Source organism: Pygocentrus nattereri, chromosome 14 (assembly GCF_015220715.1).
Source record: "Pygocentrus nattereri isolate fPygNat1 chromosome 14, fPygNat1.pri, whole genome shotgun sequence".
In the NCBI taxonomy this organism is placed as follows: Eukaryota; Metazoa; Chordata; class Actinopteri; order Characiformes; family Serrasalmidae; genus Pygocentrus; species Pygocentrus nattereri.
Window position 1 is genome coordinate 645,952 of NC_051224.1, and position 24,467 is coordinate 670,418.

A 24,467-nucleotide genomic window follows, 5' to 3' on the forward strand; every position below is an offset into this window, starting at 1 on the left:
CCTCAAAATGCAAAGTGGTAGATGGAGCTGATAAAATGGACAGTGAGTGCAGAAACAGGGGGGTGGCTTTAATGCCATGGCTGGTCAGTGTATGATGTAATATGCCATCATATTAGTCCCATCACCTGTGCTTGTGTGTCTTTTTGTGTGGACATCTACTTACAGCCCGAGGGGGAAAATAAATAAAACAAAACGTAATAAATAAGGCGAAAGTGTTTTTCTAGGTTAGCGCAGCGCCAGTGAGAGGGGAATTATTTGAATGTCAGCACAATTTAAAGCCAGTGGTCTGGAGTGAACCGGTTCACAGTAGAGAAACGTAGCACGTCACATTTCTTTATATCGATGCAGATATATTTCAATATTGATGCAGCTCAGAGTTCGTGATGCCTGTAATAAGTGCTGTTAGGCCTCACGCCGCCCGGCGCCTGCTGTCTGTTAATACAGCGAATCTCTCAGACGCCACGGAAACGGAAACAGAAACGTTTACACTTTATTTTATTTCTCTGTTCTTTCACTTCTGTGGAGGTCCCTGTCTGTCTATCTATCTGTCTGTCCGTCCGTCCGTCCGTCCGTCCGTCCGTCCGTCCGTCCGTCCGTCCGTCCGTCCGTCCGTCCGTCCGTCCATCCATCCATCCATCCATCCATCCATCCATCCATCCATCCATCTATCTGTCTGTCTGTCTGTCTGTCTGTCTGTCTGTCTGTCTGTCGATTTGTGTGTATGTCTGTCTGTCTGTCTGTCTGTCTGTCTATCTGTCTGACTGTCTGTCTGTCTGGCTGTCTATATGTCTGTCTGTCTGTCTGTCTGTCTGTCTATCTATCTATCGATTTGTGTGTCTGTCTGTCTGTCTGTCTGTCTGTCTGTCTGTCTATCTGTCTGTCTATCTGTCTGGCTGTCTGTCTGTCTGTCTATCTATCTGTCTGTCTATCTGTCTGTCTGTCTGTCTGTCTATCTATCGTCTATCTATCTGTCTAACATCGCTGTTGCGTGTAACCAAGACACTGCAGCTTTGTTCCAAACAGGTGCTCCACTAAATCCAATTTGTTGCCTTTTGTAATTATTGGTAATCAGTGGAAACTGTTGTATGTGATTGCTGTCTGTGTCATACATCTCCTAAATTACAAAATCTGTGATCAGGAAACTGGACACGAGGTCTGGATTTGGAGACGCTTCCCACAGAAGAATCACTTTTGGTTTCCTACAGGACCTGTCGATGTGCGACCTCTCATCACTGAGAATAATTTAGTGTTTTTCCCTGTAAAATAACAGAAAACCCAGTTATTCAAATGGGAATAAAATGGGAATTTATTAAATATAGGAAAATGTGTGTCTAAATTATTGTCTGTGGTCAGGGATTGATTCCCGACTCGGCCTTTGGGGCTAGTGGCCAGGGGTCTCTGACTGCCAAGAGGCCTTGGAGGCCGTATAAGACCCATGGTGTCTCAAACGTTTAGGACACTCCACTGCAGATGCATGAATGTACATTAGATGAACGAATAGCTTATAAATATGTAAAAACGACTAAATAAATCAAATAAATGTTTTTTGTGCTGGTGTGTAAGACGACTTTTATTTATGTGTTAATTAAAAACTTTGGCTTGAAAGAAAAAGACAAAAGCCTTCAAATCTTCCATCCATCCATCCATTTTCTAAGCCGCTTCTCCGTCAGGGTCGCGGGGGGGGGGGGGGAGCTGGAGCCTATCCCAGCAGTCATCAGGCGGAAGGCAGGATACACCCTGGACAGGTCGCCAGTCCATCGCAGGGCAGACACAGACAGTCACTCACACCTAGGGGCAATTTAGCACGTCCAGTTGTCCTGACTGCATGTCTTTGGACTGTGGGAGGAAACCGGAGAACCCGGAGGAACCCACGCAGACACGGGGAGAACATGCAAACTAAATCTTCAAATCAATCTTCAACCTTCAAATCTTGCGCCGTTACAAACTGTTACAAAGACACAGCAGCATATTGAGCATTCATAAGGCAACATGAACATGAAATATTGTTTGATATCAGTCCAAAGGTCCAACGCTACGTTTTAAAGCTTTAACAATGTTTATGCACAAAATCAAATTCTTAGATTTCATAAAAGTAAGTGATAGTAACCCTTGAGCGACACACCTAACCCCCCACGGCTCCCCGGGCGCTGCGGATTGGGCTGCCCACCGCTCCGGGCAAGTGCGCTCACTGCCCCATAGTGTGTGTGTATTCACTAGTGTGTATGTGGTGTTTCACTGCACGGATGGATTAAATATGGAGGTGGAATTTCTCCATCGTGGGACTAATAAGGGTCAGTTAATCTTAATCTTAATCGGATTTAGTGTGGTACAGCGTGTGAATAAGGATCATTGGCCACTGTGAGGTTTTGATGCCAGTTTTTTAATATTGTGTGTCAGAATATTGTGATATGTATTGTGTATCGCATCTCGATGCTTAAAATGTGTTGTAATACAATGTTGTTGTCATATCATCCATCCCTACCTAAACCAGGTAGGTACAATCTGACTTGGTGGAGATTGTAGTAAAGTCTGGGTCCAAGGTTATTGGGGATGGTGGTACACACAGGGCTAGAACACAAGCGGGAACAGAATCAGAGCCATATGAGAAAAAGAGAAGGTGATGATCTTGAGATGATACGAGGTGATGGGCTGTTTGGAGCCTGTGGTTCAGGCTATCACAGCGTGATGGATCCAGAGGTTTCAAGCTCAGGATATATAATAACAGCCTGATGATGATCTGCTGAAATAATGCAGGTCTGCTGGAGGAGAAAACATTAAGCCGTACAGTGGGAATCCCAAAGGCCTGGGACTGAGAAACACTAGTTATAGTTAATTGAACAGTATAATAAATAGTATAGTATAATTAAAACTAAGCTAAAGGCAAAGCTTTGCCAAACCAATCAAAGGAGATCCAGTTCAAGTGCTTTCATCCAGTGAGAAGACCGCCCTGCTCTGTGGGATGCGAATTATTTATTAAAAGAAGGAGCTAGATTATTAACTAAACTTTAGATACGGCTCCGTGAGACTCGCTTGCACTGACATGGATTCTCTAGTGTGTCTTTTGGGTAAAGAAAAAACAAAACAAAGTAAAACAAAACAAAAAAAATAATAGTACAAACCACTAGAGGCTCGAATGCAGGACTGGGTAATATAACATTACTGACTGTAATTGTGATTAATTACATCACAGCGCTTCTCTGAGCACACTGACCATATCGGGCATTTAAAAAATGCTTCCCGGCTTCAAATTTCATTGCAAAGAGAGCAGAGTTAGCCCAGGTGTATTGGACTGAATGTAGCTCATGTAAAATATTAAAAATAAAGCATTGTATTCACAGTCTTTGATAACATTTCACTGTTCACAACATTTCGCTGAACGAAACCTTTTTCGTCGTTTTTTGAAGGCACCTGTTGTTCTTTACTTTGTGTGTGAATTTCATGATGAATGGACCAAAAGAATGATTTGGAAAGATGTCTGGTTCCATTGACTTACATTAAAAGTACAGTAAATTTTTTCCTTCTCCTGTAAAGTTACTGTTTTGGAGATATGAGGTTTTGTTTCAGTGATTTGCTAGACGTGACACTAATTTGTCTTTTCCAATGTATCAGATGCCAAATATACACACACACACACACACACACACACACACACACACACACACACACACACACACACACATATATATATATAATAAACAGTGATGTTCTGGATGTTGGTGTGTGTGTTTGTTGACCCATCTCCAAGCCTCTCCTCCTCGAGGAAGTCCAGTATTATATGTAGTTAAAAAGCAGCTCCTGGTTTGACCAATCAGTGCTCAGTAAATTGAGCTCACGATGTAATTGATGATATTAACGAGTCTCTGTGGCGGCTGTGAAGGTGTCCAGGAAAAATATGGACCCGAGAAATTCTTGTTACTTTTTATTGTTTTTCTGTTTATTTGAATTATGAATACGACTTTATTCTAATGTATATTGTGATAAACTCACTGCTGAGGGAAACTGGTTAAAAGATACCAGACCAGATTGTTTCAAAATGCAAATATATCAATTAATTAATATGTAAATAATCCAATAATGATACAAAACAGCTTACAAAATGCCACACAGAATTTATTAATCAGATAATAATAACAATAATACTACCAACAACAACAACATCATCATTATTATTATTGTTGTTGTTGTTGTTGTTGTTTTTGTTATCATTATTATTTTTATTATTATTATTATTATTATTAATGGTAAAAGTCGAAAATCGTCTGAAGTCTTTTCCTGTTTCCTTTTTTATGAATCTGTGATTTGAGAGTAAAGGTCTCACCTGATTGGCGACATTTGACCGGTAAGCCTGCCCACTCGCTGTGAAAAGGCATTTCTCTCGACCAATCATGTCTCTACTGTAACTCGCATGGGCGTGGCATCAAAGGGAAATAGTATGGTCGCCAGCCAATCGCCTGCGGATCCCATCTGTGTCAGCCATCCAGACGGCGCGGTGGGCGGGCGCTGCGGAGCTCATGGTGCGCTCTTCACGCCCGTGCTGCCGCCGCCGACCGCAGGAACTGTGTGGAGCGGAGTGGAAGTCCTGGAAGTAGCAGATGTTGAGGCGGACGCGAGGCACCCACGGCCAGGAGCGGCAGCGCGGGAGCACCGGCGGAAGGGATAAGGGCGAAGGGGCCGAGGAGCAGCCTGAGGGAGCAGATGCCCGGGCTTCGTCCTGGACCTCCGAGTAGGACCCACTCCGGACGGCTAGCGTGCTAGCGGCAGTTTTCGGCTAGTGATTCCAGCCGGACCCGTTTCCGCACCCGAACCCTCGGAACGCGCTGCATGTCGGTTCTGTCATGTGTCCGGCCGGGTGCTCCCATGTGAACGGGTTTAAAGTGGACAATTGGAAGCAGAACCTGCGAGTCATATATCAGTGCTTTGTGTGGAGCGGCACCGCGGAAACCAGGAGACGCAAGGTGAGTGGCGGAGAGACAAAGCGCGGAGTGGCCCGGCTAGGCTGGCCCGGCCCGGCTAGGCTGGCCCGGCTAGGCTGCGGTGGGACGGGGTAATGTTAGAGCTTAACCTTAACTGTGCTGCGGGACTGAGACCCGCGACGCCCCGCACATGGTTGGAAGCACATCAGCCACACAAGCCAGGCTACATGCAGTCAACTGTTAGCTGGGCGAGCTATAGAGCTGTAGAGCGGTAGGGCTGTAGAGCTAACGTCTAGAGCGGTAGGGCTGTAGAGCTAACGTCTAGAGCGGTAGGGCTGTAGAGCTAACGTCTAGAGCGGTAGGGCTGTAGAGCTAACGTCTAGAGCGGTAGGGCTGTAGAGCTAACGTCTAGAGCGGTAGGGCTGTAGAGCTAACGCCTAGAGCGGTAGGGCTGTAGAGCTAACGCCTAGAGCGGTAGGGCTGTAGGGCTATAGAGCGGTAGGGCTATAGAGCTAACGCCTAGAGCGGTAGGACTATAGAGCTAACGCCTAGAGCGGTAGGGCTATAGAGCTAACTCCTAGAGCTATAGAGCTGTAGGGCTATAGAGCTGTAGGGCTATAGAGCTAACGCCTAGAGCGGTAGGGCTATAGAGCTAACGCCTAGAGCTATAGAGCTGTAGGGCTATAGAGCAGTAGGGCTATAGAGCTAACGCCTAGAGTGGTAGGGCTATAGAGCTAACGCCTAGGGCTGTAGGGCTGTAGAGCTAACGCCTAGAGCTGTAGGGCTATAGAGCTAACGCCTAGAGCGGTAGGGCTGTAGAGCTGTAGGGCTATAGAGCGGTAGGGCTATAGAGCTAACGCCTAGAGCGGTAGGGCTATAGAGCTAACGCCTAGAGCGGTAGGGCTATAGAGCTGTAGGGCTATAGAGCGGTAGGGCTATAGAGCTAACGCCTAGAGCGGTAGGGCTAACGCCTAGAGCGGTAGGGCTAACGCCTAGAGCGGTAGGGCTAACGCCTAGAGCGGTAGGGCTAACGCCTAGACGGTAGGGCTAACGCCTAGAGCGGTAGGGCTGTAGAGCTAGCTTATAGGGCTGTAGGGCTATAGAGCTAACCTATAGGGCTGTAGGGCTATAGAGCTAGCTTATAGGGCTGTAGGGCTATAGAGCTAGCTTATAGGGCTGTAGGGCTATAGAGCTAGCTTATAGAGCTGTAGGGCTATAGAGCTAACCTATAGGGCTGTAGGGCTATAGAGCTAGCTTATAGAGCTGTAGGGCTATAGAGCTAACGTATAGGGCCGTAGGGCTATAGAGCTAGCTTATAGAGCTGTAGGGCTAAAGAGCTAACGTATAGGGCCGTAGGGCTATAGAGCTAGCTTATAGAGCCGTAGGGCTATAGAGCTAACGTATAGGGCTGTAGGGCTATAGAGCTAGCTTATAGAGCTGTAGGGCTATAGAGCTAACGTATAGGGCTGTAGGGCTATAGAGCTAGCTTATAGAGCTGTAGGGCTATAGAGCTAACGTATAGAGCTGTAGGGCTATAGAGCTAACCTATAGGGCTGTAGGGCTATAGAGCTAGCTTATAGAGCTGTAGGGCTATAGAGCTAACGTATAGGGCCGTAGGGCTATAGAGCTAGCTTATAGAGCTGTAGGGCTAAAGAGCTAACGTATAGGGCCGTAGGGCTATAGAGCTAGCTTATAGAGCCGTAGGGCTATAGAGCTAACGTATAGGGCTGTAGGGCTATAGAGCTAGCTTATAGAGCTGTAGGGCTATAGAGCTAACGTATAGGGCTGTAGGGCTATAGAGCTAGCTTATAGAGCTGTAGGGCTATAGAGCTAACGTATAGAGCTGTAGGGCTATAGAGCTAGCTTATAGAGCTGTAGGGCTATAGAGCTAACGTATAGAGCTGTAGGGCTATAGAGCTAACGTATAGAGCTGTAGGGCTATAGAGCTAACGTATAGAGCTGTAGGGCTATAGAGCTAACGTATAGAGCTGTAGGGCTATAGAGCTAACGTATAGAGCTGTAGGGCTATAGAGCTAACTTATAGGGCCGTAGGGCCCCTAAAACAGCCTCTGCATCCCTGGGGACCAGCGGCCGGCTGAGCTGCAGGGTGTGTATCCGGAGGGCGGGATGCTCGCACTGCGTATCGCGTAGCCAGCTGCTAACCGCTAGCCTTCTCTGCGGTCCGGTCAGAGAGCGATGGGGTACGTGTGCGGGCTGAACGCGCGTTGGGCTGTCGCTGCGGTTCGGTTAAGGTGGTCCCATTCCACCCCAGTGGCCTCAGCTCTCCGTCAGGAGGTGTTAATGGGTGAAGTTTAGTGCAGCTGGACGTGTTGAGGTGGACCGGAACAACACCGGACAGACCTCGTGTTGCTGGCTACGGCTAGCATGCAGCTGACGGGTCCCTGTTGCTTTCTACCCCGAGTTGAAGAACCCCCGAGTTGAAGAACCCCCGAGTTGAAGAACCCCCGAGTTGAAGAACCCCATCTTATTTCGTGCATTTGCAGGTTTTGCTCGCATGTGCGCTTTCACGGCGTGTCGGGTCCTTTGCAGCATAGCGTCCATCTGGACACATCCCGTCAGTGCCGGTCACTCCCGTGTCATCACTTGGCTCTGAAGGAGATGGAAATGCTTTGCTGTTAAAGCGTCTCCACTCCTTCTCTCCTCGTCTCCCCTTCTCTCCTCTCCTCTTCTCCCCTTCTCTCCTCTTCTCCCCTCTCCTCTCCTTCTCTCCTCTTCTCCCCTCTCCTCTTCTCCTCTCCCCTTCTCCCCTTCTCTCTTCTCCCCTTCTCTCTTCTCCCCTTCTCTCTTCTCCCCTTCTCTCCTCTTCTCCCCTTCTCTCTTCTCCCCTTCTCTCCTCTTCTCCCCTTCTCTCCTTGAGTGTGAATGAGGGCTGGGCTGCACACGCTTTACTTTGTTCCACCATCTGGGCTCAGGCCACCCCGCACCCCGCCTCAGCAGCATGACGCAATCGTGGTTAGCTGCTGCTTCTTTAGAGGTCCCTGATGCTGCTTTGACATCTGTCAGACAGTTTCAGCCCTTGTTCCAGTGTTTTAGACGACACGGCCCCCTGTTTCTGACTCCCCTCAGCCGCTCCGGGTTAGACGACCGTCGCTTGTGTGTTTCTGCTTGCTCCCTGTTGGAGAGTAGGGGCTGGGCTGATGATGCAGGTCAGCGAAAATGTAGTATGTTTGTCTCTGTGATGACGACAGCCTGACTCTTGGAGGACACACGTGCTGGCTTTGTGCTCTACTCCCTTTGTCTGAGTTTGCTAAACCGAGATCCAGCAGATGTTTGACACCATGGAGCACAAAAATAGGCCAATTTACAACTGACCGCACAGGTAATGTGACATGAAGAAGCCGAACGTTACTGCCTCTTTATCGGGCTGATAGCAGTGGCAGACGTTGGCTCGTGATAGAGAGCGGGCTTCGTCTGAACTTGCAAGGCCTCACAGTCCTGTGCCCTGTAATGTGGCGCTGCAGATCCTCGGCTCGGGTATAATTGGCAGGCGACGCGCTTCACAAACACTTAGCAGTGGTTCTGAACCTAATACGCTGATCATTTTGTGTGTACTTGCTTTTTTGTCCTTTGTCTGCACCAGAATAGGGGCCCGTTATCCACCGTGATCAGAAGTTGCTGGTGGCAATCAGGCCTTGTCTGCTTTGGCACCAGAGGACACAGTGAGGTCCTCTCTGTCTGCTCGTATTGTGCTGCCCATTAAGGTCCACGTTCACATGGTCCTTCTGTTCTTGGGCCCTTGTTCTCTCTGTCCTCGCCGCGCTCGACCAAACTAGCCAAAGTGCCGAGGGCTGGGATGTCGCGTCGGCCGTGGATGCCGGCTTTGTCCGCAAGCTTCTTTCTCTCCAAGGTCAGTGCGGTAAGGATGTAGTGCTGTCGGGCTTCTCTGGGACTTGCTTTTGGCATTTGCGGCATACATGGCTGCTCGGCTTATTTGCTGTGCCTGTTGTTGTTGAGGTGATTTGAGCGGCTCTTGATTATTTAATGACCCCCAGGCAGAGACCGCACCGAAGATAATTTCCCATTTTCGGCATGTCCTGTAAGGATGGGATGAGTCACTGTTTAATGGTGCTGTCCACCGCTGGGCTCTGAATGAGTGAGGTAGGCCACTTGGTGAAAGCTCACAAACTAGTGATGTCTGCCCCCGAATAAACAGCTTCCTCCGCAGCGCCAATGCATGTGGTTTCAGTAAACCTCCTACATGCTTGCGCGTGTGTGTGTGTGTGTGTGTGTGTGTGTGTTAAGATGCCGAGGAGGACGGGGTGTCCTGACGTGACTCTTGTATTTAGAAACACAAGAAATTTGCAAACCACCATCCTTGAAAGGTGGTGTGATGACTCCAGTACGGTCTGGAGAAGGATGAGCTGGAGAGCGTTAAGCTTGTAGTGAGGTAGGGCCGAATGATCCGACCACAACTGCAGTTTATATTGTGATTTAATGGTTTTTTCCAGGAAGACCAGCCGTCTCCTTTTTGTGGCTTGAGGCTTTAACACTGGATGTAGTTTGCCAGGCTGCTAGTCACCGTGTGTCTCGTCATGTGCACAACACGTTCTGATTGATGTCGACTCGTTTACACAACCCCAGAGAGTTAATAGGTTAAATTAAGACGTAGAAATTGGAAACACGTTGCTAAAATGTAGGTTATGGTTAAAATTTCAGCTCTTGTCGTTTGAAAAGTGCGCCTCAAGTTGGCGCTGTGTAGCTGGAGATGCAGATTTTGGTAGATGCTTTTGACGGTTAAGTGATGGTCATTGGTCAGCTTGTAACCAGCAAGCCTCAAATCAAGGACCTTCAAAATATCAGTTGCAAAATGGATAGTTTTACAGAGCCCTGCTGGTGACCCCCATATAAATAAAAATAACGTGTGGCCACACCATATTAACGTGTGGGCATGAGAACCTAATGCGAGGCCACCACTTAGTTGGAAACAAGATAATTAAGTAGCGGCAACGCCTCTGGAGTGGGAACGTGATCGTGGCTTATTAAGCTGTAGTCGAGGCTTAATTATCTGATTCCTATGCATTAGGATCTTGTTCCCACACCTTACTCAGGTGGCAGCATATTTTTAATTATTTGGGATGTCGCCAGCAGGACTCCATACAGCTCTGGTTCTGGCGTGTGCTTGGCTGAGCCACGTTCTGAGCTGGTGTTAAATACTTAAATGCGCACGTAAACCGACGGCTGTGAAAATGAACATTTTTAAAACTTCACAGCCGCCACAGAGACTCGTTAATATCATCAATTACATCATGAGCTCAATTTACTGAGCACTGATTGGTCAAACCAGGAGCTGCTTTTTAACTACATATAATACTGGGCTTCCTCGAGGAGCGGCTTGGAGATGGGTCAACAAACACACACCAACTAATAAATATATATATATATATATATATATATATATATATATATATATATATATATATATATATATATATATATATATATATATATATATATATATATATATATATATATAAAGCATAATTTATAGAATATTAATATTGTTTATTTAAATATTAACATTTTTCTCAGCAAATAAACACAAACTACACAAATAAACAGATTGTGAAAATGTGTGTTGGGCGCCTCAGACGTTTGCGTCGTGGGACTGAAGCCAGCTTTGGCTCCGTGTGTCTCAGTAGACTTCACCATCACCACGTCCATCTCATCAGTTTTGCACATTACTTGTGATGCCCTCACGTTGCCAAGCGTAACCTCTCAGAGCGTGGACAGTTGTCGGTCTCATCGCTCGCGGGCGTTTTTGATTGTTTGCCGTCGTGGTGCCGAAGCAACGGACTGGTGGCGCCTTCATTCGTAACTTTCAGAAACAACTTGAACGTGAATGATAAACCTGGCCATTCAAATACAAACTGTGTGTTGGAAATGAGAAAATATGAATAAATTATTGTATAACTGATGAAGTTCAGCTGAACTAAATAAATTTTATGGATTGTCCGTTAATTTGTTTTTTATGCGCTCAGGATGGTGATGCGCTAAGCGCAGTAGTTCCAGCCGTTTCTCACGCTCTAGGTATTCCTGGTCTTTTGGTGATGGTCTGTGATCGTTTGTATTCAGTATTCAAACACGCAGCGTCCTGAAGACGCCAGCCTTTTTATTATTTTTTAAAGCAGCCGTTTCCTAAATAGGTAGAAAATGTAATTTCTGTGTGATGTCACACATCGGGGGGTGTATGATGATCGAGTCATGTCGCTATCCGCAGGTAATTGCCACAGTAACGCAGCTGTTTTTGTTGTGCAGAGCTGCTGAAACGTCAGCCTCTATAACCCCGAGACAGCGGGACGGTTTCCAGACTTGGTAAATATTATGGGCATCAGTAGACGCAAGTTCTCCTGTCTCCATATAGTGGGGTTAGATATGGTGGTAAGGGCCCTGCACCAGACTGTCCTCGCTGCGCAGATGGCAGGGGCACGTCTGCTTTTTTGTGCAGTAGCGATAACCGAATTTGGGCACCAGGATTTCTCAGCAGCATTTGTTTTCCTTATCCTGCCTCATTTAGTGTGGCTGCCAGTGATGGTAGATGATGGCTCTAATGGTGTATGGCTGTTCTTCTGGTCTTCAGCTCTGTTGCAGGTGCCTCTGCTGTGCCTCAGGGCTGCGATCTGGGATGCAGTTTGTTAAACAGCTGTTGGACACCTGTTGGAGACGATGGTTGATTTGCTGCAGATTTTGACTGGTTTTCTCCAATGGGAAATGGATTAAAGGGGCAGGATGAGCAGCCGCAGTCCCTGTGACTGCGCCGCCGCTCTCCGCCCAGGTGCACGCTTTGCCTGGCATGCTGAAAAGGGGCACGTATCCAGAAGGAGCAGAGGTTAATATTTCCTCTCGGAAATCATGCGTCTTCCAGGAGATGGCCACGATTTGCAGGTGACGGGACTTGTTGCACCACAAAGCTGGAATCAGCCCCGTCTGATGGCGAGGGGGCAAGTACGTGTTCACAGTGGATGCTTTTTTAGCGGTCAGATCTCAGGTTGGTATTTGATTTGCTTTTTGGATATTGTGTTAATGTTTTGGTTCTACAGAGATCTAATGACGCACCCAGTCCCACCAGCACCTGCACGCTTTGTGAAGGGAGAGCTGCGTTGGGTTCACTGCTACAGCTCATCATTGGTTTTATTTATATAATAAAACGTATGAATCTGGAATGCTTGACAGTCGCGTAGTTGATTTTTAACTCTCTATTATGATCTGGCATGAAGTTTCCTCTTAAATCAAGCGCTGCAGTAACTACATTAGTTTCTAGTTAGTGCTGCGTCTGCAACTAACGGCTGCTTTCGTAATCGATTGATCAGTAAGCAAAGCCAAGATGCACAAATCCAGCGCAACTGGCAGCTAAAGCCTGCTTTACTGCGTTTGTGTGACAAATTCCCACAAGTAATTGAAAGACTGAGTTTTCTGTCATCATAGTCATAATTGACGTAGATGGGAGCTGGCAGTTTAATAACAACCCTCTAAAAAAGTTTAAATAAGGAATAATGACGCACGTCCGCCTCGCCTCTCCTTTACTCTGAAAGGATGGAGGCAGTCACCTTGTTCTGGTTATTGATAGTTTGACAGGGTCTCCACGAAAGACGACTGATGTACCCCTCAGAAGAGACGTAGGCTGCGTTCACACAGCAGGGAAAAGTGGCCCAAATCCGATTTTCTCACCAAATCCGATTTATTTGTTTGGCTGTTCACATTTATCTTTGAAATGTGATCTGAATGCGACGTCAGTCTGACCAGATCAGCAGATCAGCTCCTAAACCGCAGAAGAACAGCGCTTCATGTGGCTCGTTCAGAGGTAAACCGTCGTGACGGAGAGGGAACGCCAGTCGCTCCCGGAGCTTCAGTTTCAGCTTCTCCAACATCGCGGGACCGATTAAGTTCCAGTGGCTGACAGCTGGGCTCATCACCCACGAGATCGCTGTAAAATTCTCACGTTATTCGGCCACTTCTTTTTTCGTGTCCTCGGATTCTTTAAACGTTCTTCGACGCTGAAGCCTCGCTCTCCTCCTCGGTTCCGTTCGAAATCTCTTAGAACCCGGAGCGGCTGCCGTGAGTTTCTTCTAATTTCTTGGTACAGAAGCATCAGCCTCAGTGTTTGAGTCTCAGCAGCGTGAAATTATGATGAATGTCGAGTTGGATTGATGTAAAAGTCACAAGAATTCCGATCTGGCTGTTCAGACCGAGTCACGTTGCCGCAGGTCGGATACGCATCGGGTTTCGGTACCGCGTAGGAAAGCGTCTCAAATCGGAATTGGACGTCCGATTCAGTGGGTTTCTGTTCACACAGACACACAGACGCACATCTGTGACGCCGTGGATGCAGTTACGCCGTTTGGTTATTCAGTTCTGTATAAAAATGGAACATCCTTATTGCTGAGGCGGGATTCGTGTCTGTGGGAGGTTTTTTGAGCTGATGAACAGAATCGGTTACGTTGTGGTTCACTCTGATGGCCTTGCAAGGAACTGAATGTACATTATGGTACTTCATCACTTTAAATGATCTCCTATAGGTGAATGTTTTACTGAGTGCTCTTTAAGCCAGAACGTGTTTTCCCCGTTGGTGTTGAGGCTGCCGAGTCGGAGTTTGCAGGGTTCCAGTGCGTGTGGAACTCATGAATTCTTCTGTCTAACAAAAGGATCCTCAAATTAAACAGTTAAGCAGTTCACAAACCGTGTTGTGATCCTGAATGAATCTTTTTCCCAGCAGGTCAGGCTGTATTAGTTTTAGCGTTAAAGCTCGCGGCTGTCTGCGTCAGTTCTTGGCTCAGGTGGTGCTCGTGTCTGGTGTTGTATGGTAGAAGTTATTGGCTCTGGTTACGTTCATGTTTAGCTTCTGTTGGGTTACTGCTAACACAGGCTGGTACTCGCTATACGAGGTAACACTTGCCTGAAATTATAAGGATACTAATCATAATTTAATGGGGGGAAAAGTGCAGCGCCTCATTTGGTTGTTGGCGACGGTCACGTATGTGCTGAGAGATGGAGCTTTCCTTTAATGGCCGTGGCCAGTAGAGAAGCGGTGGAACAGGGAGTAGATGTGTGCCAGGCTTTCTCTGATTGCACCCAGAGGTGGGAGTTCTCACATTAACATCATCACTGTGCCGACTTGAGTCGAAGCCCTGCTCTTGTTTATTTGATCATGATGACGTGCGTCACCTTTGACGCCGGCGAGTCCTGCATCTCCGACCCCAGAGGCGAATAGCTGCCTTTACTGCTTTTGTTTCACCCGTATTGGAGAAGAGAGGCCCGTCACTGCTTCATAGGTACATCATTGGGTATGACAGGGATTATTGTCCAGATCAACTATAGACTTGAATATTGATGTGCTTTCTGACTCCTTTTCATATGTGAAAATTACTCACCGGCCACTTTATTAGGTACAGTAAAAGGCTGGACCCCCTTTTGCCTTCAGAACTGCCTTAATTCTTCATGTCAGACTTTCAACAAGGTGTTGGAAACGTTCCTCAGAGATTCTGGTTGGTTATTTGAGTTCCTGCTGTCTTTCTATCATCTGGAACCAGTCTGCCCATTCTCCTCTGACCTCTCACATCAACAGGGCATTTTCGTCCACACAACTGACCGCTCACTGGATGTTTCCTCTTTTTCGGACCGTTCTCTGTAAACCCTAGAGATGGTTGAGCATGAAAATCCCAGCAGATCAGCAGTTTCTGAAATACTCAGACCAGCCCGTCTGGCACCAACAACCACGCCACGTTCAAAGCCCCTTAAATCCCCTTTCTCCCCCGTTCTGATGCTCGTTCACGTGTCTGATCATCTGCGGTGACCTGAAAAACAAAGAAATGTAACTATTTATTGTGAGAAATTTCCGTTTTTGTGTTGGATGAGTACCGGAGGCTGCCTCTTCAGATGTGAGGCAGCTAACTGTGTAACACTGGCTGCTGATGCGGACGCATCGTCTTACAGGAGCTCTCTTCTCCTCCGGATACAGTGCGTCATGTTAGTTAATATTCCCGTTTCTGGATTTAGCCACTATCGACCAGACTAGTTCATCCGTTCCTTCCCAGCGCGGCGCGTAGGCGTGTTTCAGACGAGTGAGGTGTCCTCCTGTAACAGGACGCTAGGTTTTCTCCGTCTTTCTGTGCTGAAACCAAGCCGTGATGTTAGGATCCAAATAGTGGCCACTCAAATGCTTTAGCAAGTGCTTAAGTAGCTGCGCTCATCTCTCGGCTTTACACCAGCGTCTCGTGTCTCATTGAGGCTGAAATGACGGCAGGACACTGAGAGTAGCAGCGCGGTGTACCGTGTAGTGCTACTCAGTACGAGCCTTAGTGAATCCAGGCTGTTCGTTAGACTGCAGCAAATAAAGCTTGGTTTAAAAGCGAATTCTACTGATCTGCAGCTTTTCCGTCTCATTCAGTCGGAGGTGATTGTGAAGTTGTAGAGAAACCTGAATGACTTTGTTTTAATTATGCTTTGGCAAAGTTGCTGGAATTCCCCTTTAATACCTCTTACATTGCATGAGAGTAACAGAAATGAACCAAGCAGTATTTTTAATTTAATTATTTTTTTTCTTTGTATTTTTATAATGTTGGTTGACTGTTGAGCCCTCCTGCTACCCGCTTCAGACCAGCTGCCCACGCCCCAGCTACCAACACCTGCCCTGGACTAGCTGCCCACCCTACACTGATGTTCTAATGGTCTCCCAGCTATTCCTACTACTAATATTACTGCTATTAATATTAGTAGTATAATAACTCTGTAGGTAGTCTGACCAGAGGAGGACGGGTCCCCCCTGGTGAGCCTTGGTTCCTCCCAAGGGTTCTTCCTCAGCTCTGAGGGAGGTTCTCCTTGCCACCGGCACCCCTGGCTTGCTCACCTGGGGGTTTTACATTCATGTTAAAACTCTGTCTTTACTGGAATTCTGTGAAGCTGCTTTGTCTTTACTGGAATTCTGTGAAGCTGCTTTTTCTTTACTGGAATTCTGTGACGCTGCTTTGTCTTTTCTGGAATTCTGTGAAGCTGCTTTGTCTTTTCTGGAATTCTGTGAAGCTGCTTTGTGACATCAGTTGTAAAAGGCGCCACACGTAAATCTGACTTGTAATAAGTTGAGAATGGAAGCATTAACATTTGCGTTTTTTAAGAATCTTTGCTTCTGGATCGAAAATTGGAGGCACCACTATCATATCAAAACAAATGATGAATCTTATGAGTCGCTGCCCTCCTGCAGGTCACTAGACTTGAGGCTGTAGCATCTGCCTGCTGGGATGAGCTTTTGTCCCTTGGACCTTTGACCTCTTTAACCTCGGCTTCTGTTGCCGTTAAACCTTCTGTGTCTTTCTTTTCAGATGCGTTTGCTGTGTGCAGCTGATTAATAGGCCAAATCCTGGCACTGCTCAAAGCAGAGTCTTAGAACTCTGGACGCTGTTAATTACTCCGCCTGGTTCAGCTGGGCTGATCGTCTCTGGGCTGATCGTCTCTGGGCTGTCTGAAGACCAGACACGGTCTCTTCCTTCATATAACACACGTTGATTCGTCACTGCAGCGGCAGGAAACGCTGCACCGTGTTGGATTAAGCTTGGTCAGTTTGGGCTAGAGTTAGGGGCTTGTTAGGGGTCTCCTAATGCCCTGATGATGTTGGCATTGATGAAGATGATGATGATTGCAAGTATGAATATAACATTTTGTCGTACCATCCAGGAATAGACCGTGTTTCTAACTGAATGAGTGATTAAACTGTTACTGTTTCGAGAGATGTCGCAGAGCAGGTGGGGGCGTTTTTGGGGAGGGGGCCGATATCGACACATCTGTTTGTTTGCTGTTGTCACAGAACAATATGTCCTATTTTAACAGCAATGAATCCCTGTAAACCATTAAGAGGGGCACAGTTTCCCCACTTATCAGTTAATTGTGCTCGAGTAGATCACATCCAGCAATTACCCTCCCAAAGGAAAGCGTTCTCTACCTTTCCAGCTTTATTTTCAGGTGAACGCTTAAAGCTGGCTGCGATTAGGAGGGAGGAAAAGGTGTAAACGTTTACCGTTTGCTTTTCTGTTCGTCCTTGTGGCTTCGCCGTTTCTTCATGTGCTCTGTAGAGCTCAGCATCCAGTATCTTCCACTTATACGAGGCAAGAGGGCAACTACAGACTGTTTGCAGCAGATGCATGGTCCTCTGTATCTGCCCTGTTCATAATTTATATTCCTGAATGTTGGGGAAAAAGATGTGACTGGAATATTCATGAAGGTCATGGTTATTTATGTAGCGCACTTCCTCGTTTTTATTTATTATGGCTTAGTTTTACACAATATTTGATGAGTGCCAGTGGAGATGAAACAGACTTGCTGTTGGAAGCTTGTGCAAAGCCTCAGCTCTGCAGATCAGAGGAGTGTAGCGGGTGTAACGGTGGGGGTGGGAGCATTTTAGAGCTTCTGAGATGATCTAATAGGGCAAATGTCATGGAAACCTTCGCCAAATATTAATTATTAGATGCTTTTATTTTTGCTGAATTAGCCGAACTGCCCCTGGAGATCATTCAGGGGAAGAATGCAGCTTTATGCTCTCTGCTGTATAATTTGTGGACGTGTCTGAGCTTCACCGCCTCGGTGACCTGGTTAATTTAGAGTAATTTGATCAGCAGTGCTGAAGTGGTTAATGTGAACTGGAAACTGGATGTGAACTGGATTTTTGCATGATATACAGTGATGATGATGATGATGATGATGATGATGATGATTACAGAGTTAACTTGAATGAAAAGTACATACATTTTTCGACGAGTACTTTCAGTTCAAAAGTTCATTTCCAAAACATGATTGATATCCGAATGGGATTTTCGTTCAACTTGCGGACTGTTTTGGAATTCTGAGCAGCTTGTTCCAGTCCTGCCTAATGACTGCACAGCTCTGGGTTTCCTGATGTCGTGTCTCGGAAACCTGGAGCTGTTTTCTCGAATTTTAAAGTTAAGGAGCAGCAGCTCAGATATTTAGCCCCATGTCACAGTGCTAAGGGAAGCTATAATACACCACACACACACACACACACACACACACACACATCTACAGTGCTGTGTGAAAGTCTCAGGCACTCAAGACACATTTTCTAAATCTATTTATTTGTGTAGTTTGTGTTTATTTGCTGAGAAATGTGTTAATATTTGAATAAACAAACAAAATTTATAGAATATTAATTGATTATATATATATATATATATATATATATATATATATATATATATATATATATATATATATATATATATATATATATATATATATATATATAAAATAAACAGTGATCAGGAAAAATATGGACCCGAGAAATTCTTGTTACTGTTTATTGTTTTTCTGTTTATTTGAATTATGAATACGACTTTATTCTAATGTATATTATGATAAACTCACTGCTGAGGTCAGTTGTTTTTGTTTAGATGCCTGAAACTGTCACACAGCGATGTATTTATCCAAATGCATCTATGCATATGAACTTCGAGCGAGCCGAGCTCAGTCAGTATGTCTTTGCTGTCTTGGGATAATAATGTGTGGTAAACGGATGTCGGTCCGTAAACCTGAAAGTCTTGTTTATATAAAACGCAGCGCTGTTTAATGGTTAAATGGGTCGTGTCTGTGATTTAAACTCGGTGAGCAGTTAATCACCGATCAATAACAGTTGGGTGTCGGTCAAAAAAAATTGCATCCCTAAAATCAAGTTAACCTGCAGTACTTGGTTCATGTAGCTGGGTTAGCAGTTTCCTCAGCTGTGTCTTTAATGTCTTTTCATTCTCAGCTCCACAGTGTGTGATAACGCCAGCACCACAAGCCTGTAGACTCGGTCACTGTGACGGTCACTGTGTTCTGCGCCTTCTAACTCGATCAGAACGAGTTGGCCTTGGCGCTGACAGCGTCCAGGATCTCCTCCACCTCTCTTGGCCCAGGCCCAAGTTGGAGACTTGGACCGCCCAGGCACGCCTTGACTCCCGGGGTCGAACCGTCTGTCGGCGCGGCGGTGGCCGGGCGCTCCAGACCAGACAAAGACCACGGGGCCCTGAGCTTGGCCTGCTGCTCCTGCCTCTCCATCGCCTGCAGGGAGACGAGCTGGCCTTTGTCTGACAGCCAGACTTGCCCGATGTGATCAGGGGGCCTGGCTGGAGTGCACACACAGCTGTCGTAGCTTTCTGGGCTAACGTGCATCTGTCGTCTAGCATTGAACGTCTGGGAGACTAGGAGCGAGGAAGCGGCACGTCCTGCAGATGTCAGTTGTGGCGATGGCTGCTGGGCACGTTTGACGTTGGCCTGTGTTTCTCTGGTTCAGAAACCAAGCGTTTGGGCTGTTTGAGGCTCGGATTGTAGTCTGAGCTCTGAGCTGAGACGTTGCTCTGGGAGGTGAGCTGCATTAAATATGCATGGTTGAGGTTGACGGGACAAGCTTTTGCTTTTTTGGGTCACACGTTTTGAGTTTTCTTGCTGGCTGCTGATGAGGTTTTCCGTTTGTCTTTGGGCTGAACTGGGCCTTGCTTGCCGGACTTCATCATCGTGTTCGTATACAGCGCCACGCTATAGCCGTCGCAGCGTGTAGAGCGTGTCGCTTTGGGCGTGACGATTTCTGACCCAACCAAACAGATTTTTGCACAGTTATGTTGTTTATTGCGCATCTTAATGAAAGTATTAAGGACAGAGGGATACAGGCTTGATACGCGTACGTCAAGGCCGCCCCACATATGGCTGATTAGTCATCCCCTCGGTTTTTCCCCTTCGGCCCTTGTTGGTCTTCTTTCCTTGCGCAGTTGCTCTTTGACTCAGGGTGAGTCCTACGCAGTGACTGATAGGGACACATTAAAAAGAGGTCTGCAGAGCAGCTTGGCACACTGTGTCTCGGACTCCTGTCCTAGATGTTTCTCAGATTCAGTGACCACAGGTCCGCGTGTGTTCCAGGGCGTGTCCACGCGCGGTAGTTTAGTTGGATTGAAATGCGACCGCTCTCGGTGCGGTTCCTAGGAATGGTGCAGTTTGAGCCCTTGTGAACAGATAAGTGGAGCGAGATTCCCTGAGGAGGAGAGTCTAGATCCTGTTCAAAGCGAGCTCTAGTGTGGCAGACGGGTCAGTGTTTTTGGGGCCGGTACCAATTGCGGATCACATTTCGGCTGTTAACCGATACTGATTGAGGGTGGGCTTGACAGTTGAGGTCTGTTCACCCCAAGTACAATTTTTTGGAGGAAAACACTGGGAGCGGTTTCGCGCAGTGTGGCTTAGACACTGTTGTCTTTCTTGTAGAATGAGATGTTTGAGTCCCACTGCCTCTTACTAGAGCTACCTGGAACTGCATAATGAGTGATTCTGCTGGTGTTCCTGTGGGTCAGTGGGGGATTTCAGCGCTCTGCTGCTGCTAGTTGCTCCTTTCGCTGAAAAGAGGCAAATGAACTCCGGTTATTTACAGTCACTGATTGCGTACTCGCCGTTATTCACAGCCTTTCGGCTCTCGTCTGCCGCATCTTGTCTTTAACCTGCTTTTTTTGAGCCAACGTTTGCTTGTTGTATAAGCTTTTGTGCTCTGCTACACGAGTTCTGCTGCCTTCCTGACGCAAACACAGAACGAAGACTCGTCTCCTTTCTGCAGATTCTCTTTAGGACCTGCAGCAAAACAACAAATCTGACATCATTTTGATGCGAATGATGTTTTTGATGTTGTCCTCTATTCATGAGCTTAATATCTGTAATGAACAGAGTTTTGGCTTTAAAACGTGACTGAAGCTTTAATGATGTACACCTCAGTTACTTGATATTTAAGTGACAGCACTTCTGTCTTATTAAAGCAGCATCCCACTCAAGGTGTGTCAGTGGCTTTGCAGCCTCTGAAGTTCATGGAAATGCACATCCTTTAAAAACCAGAGTACAGCAGGATTCAGAAAGTGGAGCTTCATCGTGGTTCTCGTCGCCAGATGCACGGCGTAGAATCCGCGCAGTCTCTTGTGACTTTCTGTCAAAACGGCTTTTGTTTACTTCTTTTTGTTCATGTCGGCTGTATCAGTAACACGAAGACTAGAACTCTAATCCAGAACTGAATATGGTTTTCTGAGGGAAGCCGACTCCAAACTTAGCCTGTTTTGTGTCTACTTTGTTTCTGCACCAGATTTTGGGATTGTGATATTACGTCTTTTCGTTTGGTCCATGTGGGGTCACCTTGCAACACTAAAAGGGCTCAGATTAAAACACGTGGGTGTTTGTTGATTACTCAGAAATACGACTGGGTTAGAAGCCTCTCGCTGCATGAATTCAGATCTGTCGCTTTATCTTATTCCTTATTATTACCTTATCTTTTCCTTTATTAAAATGGAGATGCTTGGCGTCTACGTGTAGTTCTTTTGAGTGCAGACCCAAGTGTGAGTAAAGTGTTCACACTTGCCTGAACTAAGGAAAAGTCTGCACCAAGCACAGTAGGTGTGACTGCGTCCATAAAGCCATAGATTTCTGCTCTGGTTGACGGTTTTCGGCCCTTTTCCGAGCTGAGTAAGTTGTTCTGGATCAGGATTGTAGGTTTGAGGCGTCCGAGAGGTCGGCCTTGAGCCAGACTTGCTTCTGAAGGGTGCTTCGGTCTCTAGCAGGCCCGAGTGGGAAGCAGGGTTCATGTGACCGCCGAGATGGAAGCGGGAATGTGTGTACGTCTTCTTGCGTTGGTTGGAGCTCCTCACCACGTTCTATTTCAGTCCGTGCTTTAATGCAGATGGCCAGCATGCACCATGATTTTCCCTGGTGTGCTTCAGTCTTTTGGTCCAGTGTTACTTTGTGACTCGTCAGGTTTGGCCTGGTTTTTGTTAGAAGAACCGAAGCCTTGGGTTTCCTGTCTGTGGTCGTGGTCAGCTGGTTTATTTTCCCCCTCGGGTTTTATTGGATAAATCCAGTGGTGCCTTTTCCCGCTCTCGCTCTGGTTTGTGTGCGGGTGTGTGGAGCTGAGTGTCTGAGCCAGAGCTGTGTGTATTCTGTTCTTCTGTGATGTGGAAAGGTCTGTAAAGCCCCGTTGGCCGATGCAGCTTTGCTGCAGCATTAGCTCAGCCGCTCGGTCGAACTGCTTTTTTTCTGCGTGTAATTAATGATTACTTGCCTTGACTCTCTACATCTTTGTTATGCATTTGTTGTCGTTTGTTCTTTGTCGAGCATGTGCTTCGGTCCGTTGGATGAAACAGGAGCGCATGCTCAGTTCTGTGTGCGTTGCCTGAGAAACTCTTATTTACCTACAGCCTGAACAGCCTCTCGGATGTGTGGCACCTTTCTCCAGTGACCATGTTCCTCTCAGAAACTTGCCAAGTTCACTGTGTGCAACCACGACAGCCGACCTTTGATTGGTTCACATCTGAAATTGATGTAGAACATGTTGAATTTTGTGGACTGTGAGACTGTCTGCAAGTGGTGATGTTTGGGGGTCCAAGTTCAGCACACAGGGGCTTTAGAAATGCCTCTAATAGTGGATGTCTGCAAAATTTCTGGTGCATTGACCGTTTGACCTTGGCTTGTTAAGCAACAGATATTTTAAGAGATAAATCAAAGTGTCTAGAAAACAAATGTTTATACACATGTTTATTTCATTGCATTCAACAACTATGCAAACAATTATAGAGCAGGGGTCTTTTAGTATTTAGAATTGTGTTAAAATTGCTGCGATCCTTAAAATCATTTCCTTTTTCACTGCTCGTGAGTTTTCATGCTTGAACTTCGGTGGAACCTCAGTCAGTTGAGCCGGTGTTCGTTTGTCAGGGAAAGATGTTCAGCGTGTGGGAGGCTGCGGTTCGGCTTTATCCATTTAGCAAGCAAGACCACAGTAAAATAAATAAATAAATAAAATAATTAATTCAGAAGTGTTCTGAGGTCAGACAGTGTATCAGGAGATACGACACGGACTACTTATTAAAAAATGATGAGATGCTTGCTTTCCTTTTGTGCGTCTCAAAGCCGTGGACGATGCGGTTCCCGGCCTTAAGACCTACACTTTCATAGCCTTCATGGTAGATGCAGCCAGTCCAGGACTCTCGGTACTCAAGTCAGTCGCCTCAAACCTGTCTTGGTGTCTTTTTCTGCTGTCTCTCTCTGTATTTTCCCTTCTTGTTTTTCTGCCGTGCACCACACGGCGTAGGGCTTTCATCCCGACTTTCATCAAGCGGGCATGTTTGTGCAGCATGCGATGCCTGTAAACGGAGGGGTGGGAGGAGCGCAGGGGGCATGGACCCCTCAGCGCTGCTCTGGGTGTCCTTAATCTTCTCACAGACACGTGGTGGGGATCGACTCCAGCATGCAGAACACACACGACGTGATGTTTAGTCACGCCCATGCCCACTCTTCAAACGGTGTGTGTTCGGTCGCCCACAGTGTGATTGGCTGCAGTAAATTGGCAAGACAATAGAGTAACTGCTGTTTATTCGTGTGTGTGTGTGTGTGTGTGTGTGTGTGTGTGTGTGTGTGTGTGTGTGTGTGTGTGTGTGTGTGTGTGTGTGTGTGTGTGTATACACACACGTGCACAGATTCAGTGCATGAGCCGCATGGACTCCTCCAGGCTTGTGTATCTATGGGATGATGCTGGCGGGGGCCGGCGCTTCAGCCGCCGTCGCTGAATGTCTGTGCGAGTGAGCGTTGGGCCTGCATGCTCACTCAAGCGCTAGTGTGACTCACCGCTCGTGAACGCTCCTCTGCCCTCGCTCCTCACTGCTAGCACGCTCGCGGCCACATGCCTGTCGCCGTGGATACGCTCCCTCATGGCCTCTCTGTGCGGTAGCCGGGCCGCTGTGCACACGCCGGACACACCGATGCAGAAAATCCCCCACACTGAAACTTCCCTCTTAGAAACGTCTCCCTTTGCCTTCCTCGCTCTGCAGCGGCGTCCTTCTGTAACTGCGTTGGCACATTTCATACAAACCAAGCCTTACAGAAGCTCAGCTCCACTACTTCCCCCACTTGGAGCTTCAGAAGGAATTGTTGGGGCTCACATCGCACCAGACCCTGTCCTCCCCATCCTAGCTCAGCGTTTCCCCTAGACCTTCTGTCTTTAGACGCGGTGGGAGACGCCTCAGAGCCTCAGAGCTGTCCTGCCTGTGGCTTCATCAAAAACACGCGGTAATGATCTCACTGTGCAGGTTTGTTTATAATATATAATATACAATTTAATATAGTGTATGTATATAATGTAATGTAATGTAAAAGAATAATGTTAATAGTTCCTTAATTCAACACTGAGATCTGTTCGGACTGCCGAGTCTGTAAGACGGCCCAAATCCTCTGCTCTCGTCTTTTAGGGCTTGAACTAACTGCTGATGTCAGCAAACATTCTGAAGAGCAGGCGCTGGTTTTACTCCTCAGTAAACTGCGATGGCCTTCTCCCCTCTGTAAAGAGGTTAAAGCGTACAGTGAGCAGCTCGTACAGTAGAGGCAAGCCAGCTCCTCTCGGTCATACGCTGCTGTATCACTCCGCTGCGTTACCGATCGGGTCTGCGCTGGAGTTGAGACGGGAGTTCAGGGCATCTTTTATATTTGAAAATGGATTTTACTTTGGGGGAAAACGAGTACGTGCCTCATAGAAAAACTGTTGTCCCGTCA

At 46.8% G+C, this 24,467-nt stretch overlaps 1 protein-coding gene across 1 annotated transcript in view; it reads left to right on the plus strand.

The window, feature by feature from the left end:
• The first annotated feature begins 4,525 nt into the window (after positions 1 to 4,525).
• Positions 4,526 to 24,467, plus strand: part of LOC108437874 (ubiquitin carboxyl-terminal hydrolase 22-like) — a 52,395-nt gene continuing 32,453 nt past the window's right edge. The window contains exon 1 of the mRNA XM_017715283.2: positions 4,526 to 4,955. Coding sequence (XP_017570772.1) covers positions 4,836 to 4,955 — 120 coding nt within the window. The 5' untranslated portion in view covers positions 4,526 to 4,835. The remainder of the gene's footprint in view (positions 4,956 to 24,467) is intronic.